At 39.6% G+C, this 7,815-nt stretch overlaps 1 protein-coding gene across 1 annotated transcript in view; it reads left to right on the top strand.

The window, feature by feature from the left end:
• The window catches only part of GALNT2 (polypeptide N-acetylgalactosaminyltransferase 2), a 1,163,038-nt gene that overhangs the window by 124,706 nt on the left and 1,030,517 nt on the right, over window positions 1–7,815 (top strand). The window contains exon 3 of the mRNA XM_068231909.1: window positions 1–2. This exon is cut by the window's left edge and continues 152 nt beyond it. Within this exon, the coding sequence (XP_068088010.1) occupies window positions 1–2 (2 nt within the window). The remainder of the gene's footprint in view (window positions 3–7,815) is intronic.

Below are 7,815 nucleotides of genomic sequence, written 5' to 3'. Positions count from 1 at the left end.
CAGTATGTAAACCCCATGTCATTCTAAATATGTAATTTTGCCTAAAGAGTACCTGTAGTGGAATAAAATGGCTAGATTAAAAATATACTCTGAAATCATTGTTAGATATAGTTTAGCTGAAAAAGACTTCTGTCCATCAAGTTCAGCCAGAATGAAGTCACAAGAACATTTTTTTCACTCCTCCACAGTATAATGTAGTTATTGCCTCTGCTGGGATCCAGGCAAACCTGAATTAAAGAACAGTCACCTGCAGCTTGACTCCAGATGCAGTACAAACCTCCTCTTCTATTTACCTGTGAGAAAACTTCCTGCCCACCTTCGTCTCACGGCATCTTGGAAATCTTTTTAGTTTAGCACTTTTGCCATTTCAGGTGCTTTTTAGGAGACTTTTTTTAATGTATTTATCTATTTTTAATAATCATAAAATAAGTGTAAGACCGACAAAGTCCTATACCTATTGTTTGCCTGGAATGTGGATCATAGGTTTGAAGTTGCAGTACTGTTTTCTTATTGATTTATATAGTATTGACATATGCTGTCATTATTTTTATATAATTCCCGGCTACCGACCAACTTCTAAGGCCTGGGGAAATTTTACAGAAACATTTTTCATAAATTAGCCATGCCGATGGCTAGAAAAATTGACGTTAGTCTACTTTAGGGGGTCCAGCGAGAATCCCCACAGACTAGCGCCATTCACTGACTGTAGAAGCAAATTGGTGAATTTGTCAGCTCCAAGCTGATAAAATTTTTATTCATTACAAATGAAACATGTAAAAATAAATAAAAATAAAGACACCTACCAAGAATGCCGTTGGGACAGCAGAGTTATCTCCTTGACCCTCTTGTCTCGTAGTTCTCAGCCATTCTTGGCTTCTAATTGGTTCCTTTGTTTATAAGTAAAAAAAAACAAACAACAAACTTTTGCACTCCCATCTAGTGGTAGAAAATATAACAGGAAAGGATATAACATTCAATTATTACGTTTGAAGGTTTTTTTTTTATGTATTTTAACTATTTTTGTTCTTTATTTGTGTATTTTGTTTTCAATCGTTTTTATTGAATTTTCATTAAGGTAAATGTACAATTTATACTAAAGTACGAGGTACTTAAAGGGAACTGAGCACATTCTCTTTCACTGGAATTTCTCCTGGCATAGAAGCTGCCATGTTCCCCCCTCCCCTTCTCACATTCCTTATTTACAGAAGTCAGAGATGCTATCTTGACACATTGACACACGCAATGTCTTTGAAGAAACAGACCTAATTACTCATCCCCCTTGTTAACCACTTAAGCCCAACTGGACGAGATTTCTCGTCCAGTTGTGCTGCGTGCACACCTGCGGGTCGCGCGCGCGCCCCCGCTGCTGGCCACTAGCCCACCGATCAGTGAAAGGGATTATAAATCCCTTTCGCTGATCGGACCCCCCGGAGAAAAGCTGACAGCGTCTCTTCAGACGCTGCGGCTTTTCTGAGCTCTGGTCTCCTTTCTTCTGCCTGGGAGCGAGATCGATCGCTCCCAGGACTTTTTGATTCTGGCCATCTTGTGGCCAAATAGCAAATTACACCCAAAAAAAAAAAGTTTTAAGAATAAACCTATAAATATATTAAAAAAAAACCCTGTTTACCTCCCACACCAAAAAATACCCACATACAAGTTTAAATTAAAAAAATAATAAAAAATTACAATAATAAAAAAAACATAAATAGTTACCTAAGGGTCTGAACTTTTTAAATATTCATGTCAAAGGAGTATATCAATATGATTTAATAAATTATGGGCTTCTAAACAGTGATGGACGCAAAACGGAAAAAATGCACCTTTATTTCCAAATAAAATATTGTCGCCATACATTGTGATAGGGACATAATTTTAATGGTGAAATACCCGGGGCATATGGGCAAATACAATACGTGAGTTTTAATTATGGAGGCATGTATTATTTTAAAACTATAATGGCTGAAAACTGAGAAATAATGAATTTTTTCCATTTTTTTCTTATTCTTCCTGTTAAAATGCATTTACAGTAAAGTGGCTCTTAGCAAAATATACCACCCACAGAAAGCCTAATTGGTGGCGGAAAAAACAAGATATAGATCAATTAATTGTGATGAGTAGTGATAAAGTTATTGGCAAATGAATGGGGGGTGAAAGTTGCTCGGATGTAAAAAAATTTCAACCCTTCGGGCTTAAGTGGTTAATGAAAAGGTATTGTTTACGTAATGGTAATTAGTAATTGTAATGTAATGTAATTTGTAATTTATAGTTTACCTCTATAAGATCTGCATTGATGGAAGCTCTGGGAATGTTCATCCAGATGTCCGATAAGTCTGTAAATTCAATTGATACGTTTAACTCCTTTTCCCATTTAGTTATGTAATCCGGTTTATTCTGCGACCGAGTTTGGGATAGTTCTTTATATACCAAAGAGATGGTTCCCGGGGACTGGGGGTCAGTGGCACATATGTTCTCAAAAGATGTTTTGCTTGAAGATATCTCAATATCAGTGATATGTTTGACAAAGTGAGAAATCTGCATGTAATGGAATGATTCAGATTTGGAAAGTGCCGCTTTCTCTTTAAAGGTAGGCAAATAACTTGATGCCCGTTGCCGTGAGCAGGTCATGGATCTTACGCAAATTAGCTTGTTTCCACCATTGAGAAGAGTTAGGGGCCTGTAGAGCAGCCGGGAAGGAAGGGTTACCCAGAAAGGAAGTAAGGGGCCTATGTGGGGACATTAGCCGGCCGGAGTATTTACAACTATCCCAGATGTGTAGTGAATGCCTAATGATAGGATTAGAGATATTGTTACGATAGGTTGGGGCTAGCCATAGAAGATTGCTTATTTCGATAGGGGAAATAAGATGATTCTCAATTTTAACACAGGAGGGTCGATCGCTTTCTAGGCACCAATTAGTGAGCGAAGACAGCTGTGCAGCTTTGTAATAATATCTGTTAGGCAACCCCATTCCTCCATTAGACCTCAAGAGGTAAAGATATTTTTTGTTGAACCTCGACTTCTTGCCCCCCCCCCCCTCCCCCATATAAAATCATTAATTTTATGTTGAAGAGAGTTGAAGAATGAAGGAGCTAAAGGGATAGGCAACAATCTAAAGGCGTATAGCAATTTTGGGAGAAAGGTCATTTTTATGGCGCCTATTCTGCCCAACCATGATACAGAGTACCTTTTCCAACACTCCAGCAGTCCGGTGAGCTCCTTCACAAGAGGGGGAAAGTTTATATTGATAGTGTGTTATAGGAACTAGTTAAGTAAATCCCCAGGTAAGGTAATTTGTGTGGGTCCCAATCGAATTCAAAAGTATCTTGCAGGGTTTGCATCAAATTAAGTGGTAAGGAGATATTTAAGGCTTTCGATTTAGTAGGGTTAACTCGCAAGCCTGAAACTTTACCAAAGTAATCTAAAAGTTTTAGGAGAGTAAAAATAGATCTGGTGGGACGTGAAATACATAGTATTAGGTCATCGGCAAAAAGGCCAATCTTGTGTATACATTTTCCCAGGGGGATGCCATATATCTCGGGGTTGTTACGAATGAGAATAGCTAAGGGTTCAATGAGAAGGGCAAACCGGGGATAGAGGACATCCTTGTCGGGTGCATCTCGATATGGGGAATAATGGAGATTTGAATCATTTATAAGCTACAGCTGCTAAAGGGGAGGAATAAAGATCCTTAACCCAGGTTAATAGGCCTGGACCGAAACCCCACCTTTGGAGAACTGCTAAAAGATATGACCAAGATACTGAATCGAAAGCTTTAGTTATATCAAACTACAGAAGCATTGCCGGAAGTTGGGATTCACGGGCATGATGGATCAAATGTAGGAGGCGTCTCCCGCCGTCCCCCGCTAGTCGTTTAGGCATGAAACCAATTTAGTCATTGCTAATAAGGGATGTAATTTTCGAGTTAAGGCGCGTAGCTAAAATCTTGGAGAGTATCTTGGTGTCTATCAATGAGATTGGGCGAAAATTAGACCAGACAGTATGATCTGTATTTGGTTTAGGAATCATGGAAATAGTGGCAGTTATGGAATCAGCATGAAAGTGAGTGCCTTTAAAGGGAACTGAGCACATTCTCTTTCAATGGAATCTCTCCTGGCATAGAAGCTGCCATGTTTCCCCCTCCCCTTCTCACATTCCTTATTTACAGAAGTCAGAGATGCTATCTTGACACATAGACACACACTAGGTCTTTGAAGAAACAGTCCTAATTACTAACCCCCTTTGTTGTCTAATAGCATTGTTTACCTCTTGGTAATTAGCCCAATAAAACAATTAGGATCCTAAAAGCTCTGCGGCCGGGGACGGCCGGGCAGCCCTGCCGAAACAGGGTAATTAATATACTTTGAATGTAAAATACAAGGTAAAATGAAAGTTTATTTTAATAATGAAACAGATTGTCGGCATGCATTTTTCATGTGCTATAGAAATGTCCTGAATGATTAAAAAAAGGTGCTCGGTTCACTTTAAGGATACTATTGAAGGCTGTAACTAGTTTGGGGGCTAAAATATCATTGAACTTCTTAAAATATACTGTATGGCTCGAAAACCATCTGGCCCAGGTTGTTTATTTTATTGGAGTGATTTAATAGTTTGTTGTACTTCTAATAATGTAATTTCCTCGTCCATGAGGTCCTTCAAACCTTCTGGGAGTGTTGAAAGAGGTACATCAGAGAGGTAAGCAGCGACCTGTTCTTCAGAAACAGTATCTGGGGAGTTGTAGAGTTTAACTAGATTTTGCTTGAAAATATCTACGATTCTGAGTAGGTTAGCCGAAAGTTAATTACGCCCTACGTGTAGTGTGATGGGCTTGAAAGAGGGGTCAGGTTGCCTGAGACGTTTAGCCAAAAGTGTGTCTGGCTTGTTGTTCTTAAGGTAAAATCGTAATTTAGAATAGGAGATTTGTTTCTCAGCTAATTCAGTTATACAAAGGTTGAGTGAGGTTTCGGCCTTCAATAGCTCACGTTTGGTATCTGGACTGGGATTAGCAAGAAAGCAATTGTGTTTAGTTATATAGTCCTGTTTCTCTCTCTTCCGTCGTGTTGCTAATTGGATCAGGGAGCCCCGTATAACTACCTTGTGTGCTTCCCATATGGTGAGATCTGAGAGGTCCTCGAAAGGTGTATTAAGGGTAAAATAGTCATGAAGACTCTCTTTATCTGTTGAACTACTGAATCATCCGTGAGAAGATAGTGGTTGAGAACCCATCGGACTTCGGTGGGACGCTGGATGAGCGAAGAGAACGTCACGATATTCATATCATGGTCCGACCATGGCGTAGGGTGTATAACGGCTGATTTGATTAACGGTAGTGCAGATGATACTGTCCAGCAGTGGTCAATCCTAGAGAATGAGGCATGAGGGTTAGAGTAGAAAGAAAACCATCTTTTTAATGGGTTAAGTTCTCTCCAAATATCTACTAAATGGTGAGAGGAGAAGCTGTTGCGTATAGAGTCGCTTTGTTTATATCAAATGCATTGGAAAGGGTGGAGGGGTTAGAAGATTGTTTATCCCAAAAGGAATTGCGACTATGGTTGGTATCCCCTCCAAGAACAACCAAGCCTTTACTATGTGTACTGATCACTTTCAAAAGATGAGAAATAAAAGGGGCTTGTTTGGAGTTAGGTGCATAATAAGAGATCACAGTTATAGTTGTATCCTGCAGGGTACCAATCACAATAATGTATCTACCCTCCGGATCTTTTATAGTTTTAGTTACCGAAAAATTGAGACTATTTCTAAACGCTATTAAAACTCCTTTTTTTAACCTGTGCACTAGCGTAGAAAGCTTGTTCATAACCTTCATAAAGACATTTGGGTTCATGGTCTGAGAGGAAATGCGTTTCCTGGATGCAAATTACATCTGCTTGTTGACGCTTAAAGTGGAGAAAGGCTTTAGTTCTCTTGAGGGGAGAGTTGAGGCCTTGAGCATTAATTGAAACTACATTTAGTGAATGAGTCATGGCGGTTTGTAGTGAAGGAGATAGTGGCAGTCCACGTCCCCGTGGAATTAGAAAAACGTGGGTGAAGAAGAGGGAAGGAAAAGGGATTAGGAGGGAAGGGGAAGGACAGACTTCCCTTGAAGAGCTGCATAGAGGTAAGAATGTATAGGAAAAAAATCCTACCTGTAACAGTATTTACCTAGGCATCTGCGGGTGGCTAGGTAGAGGTGTCTCAGTCTGGAAGGAACAAATCCAAAGAGAGACAACGGGAGGCATGATACATGCACGGAGCATGTTCCACCATAACTGGTATAAATAGATAAGGCTCACCAAAATGTATAAATAGTCCTCACCAACGGGGAGAGGTTTCAAGAGTCAGAAACCTAATAAGGTGTATCATCATAACGTGAAGCAATATGAGGTGTTATGTTAAAGTATAGCACATCTGGAGCTATGGATATACCAAGAGAGAAGAAGAAGAAAAAAGGGGGGGGGGGGTTAATTTGGAGGGGGAGGGAGGGGGCTAGAGCTCTGATAATTTGGATAAGAGGGATATAGGGCAAGAAGCCCAGTGATAAGGTTGCACTATGTCGAGCCACGATGTAAGAAATTAAATAGATAAGGGAACAATAAAAAGGAGGCCAACTTAATTAAAAAGGGTCAGTTCAGGTAGATCAAGCTCCAGGTATATTAATATTGCAGACAAAGGAAGGGCACAATAGATCTTACCACTGATAGGCAAAGAAAAACAAGCATAGAGGATCGTCTAAATTGTAAGACATGCAGCTTATGAGTTCATTGGCTATCAGTCGTATTGTTAGGTAACAGTGCCCTCCAGTGGTGGTCTTTTGCCAGGGCTTGTTAATTATTAAAAGCTAAAGCTAAGGGTGTGCGTAATGTTTAGGTATGAGGGGGAAGGGGTCTGGTGATGGGATCTATATGAATAGGAGATGGTAGGAGGGGAAGGCTACATTCCCAATGGGTTCTTCCCCTAAAACGGGGAGAGAAATTATTATAGGTGGTAATGCCATCAGTGGCGTTTAGGAAGAAGGTTTATAGTCTATAGGCAGTGATCAGCAACATCAGCTGGGGGGGGGGGGGGGTTGTAATAACAGTCCACTTATCAATTGATCATAGATAGCAGGGGTATAGAAATCATAAGATAAACTGTGATATTGTGTAGTTCCTTTAGTAATTAACCTCCGACAAAATGTGTACCATAGCGTAGATAGGTTGCATTGTTGGGTTATATACATATGCGGCTGCATAGAGATTCATATTGTGTTCTCAACCTGTAGTGAGAGTTTAGGCTTCAAGAAGGAAAAATAAACAATCACATCGTTAAGAGGTTTATCTTGTTACACTTCTCTCGGGCACCTTTTATGGTAAAATAACTTCAGATAAAGTTATTGAAGGTGTCCGCGCAGTATAACATGTGCGGAATGATATAGGAGCGTGTTTACTCTGTGATAGCAATTGAAAAGTGACAGTTGAGCTAATGGGTGCCCGAGAGGAGCATACCAGACCATCACGTAATTTAAATTTTGTAGCGCTAATCCTCCAATATATACATCTATTATATACACTGGCGGAACAGGGAAGACCTGTCTAGTACAGTCAAATATATTGGGAGGTACAAAACCTTAATCGTAAATTAAGCTTATATTTCTAGAAGATACACATCAGCATAGTTTTGTATAGAACGCAACCCAAGTTCACTTCCGTAAAGAGTAAAGGGATTAATATTAAAAATAAGACTGGTATTAAAATCAATTATAACTTCAGGAATTTAGAAGAGGATATGGCAAGCAGATTCGGTTATGAGGTTAGAATTACACAAACAGTTCTTAAAGGACTT

This window comes from Hyperolius riggenbachi, chromosome 4 (genome assembly GCF_040937935.1).
Source record: "Hyperolius riggenbachi isolate aHypRig1 chromosome 4, aHypRig1.pri, whole genome shotgun sequence".
In the NCBI taxonomy this organism is placed as follows: Eukaryota; Metazoa; Chordata; class Amphibia; order Anura; family Hyperoliidae; genus Hyperolius; species Hyperolius riggenbachi.
The sequence above is the reverse complement of the archived record's forward strand: the minus strand, read 5'-3'. Positions and strand labels throughout refer to the sequence as shown.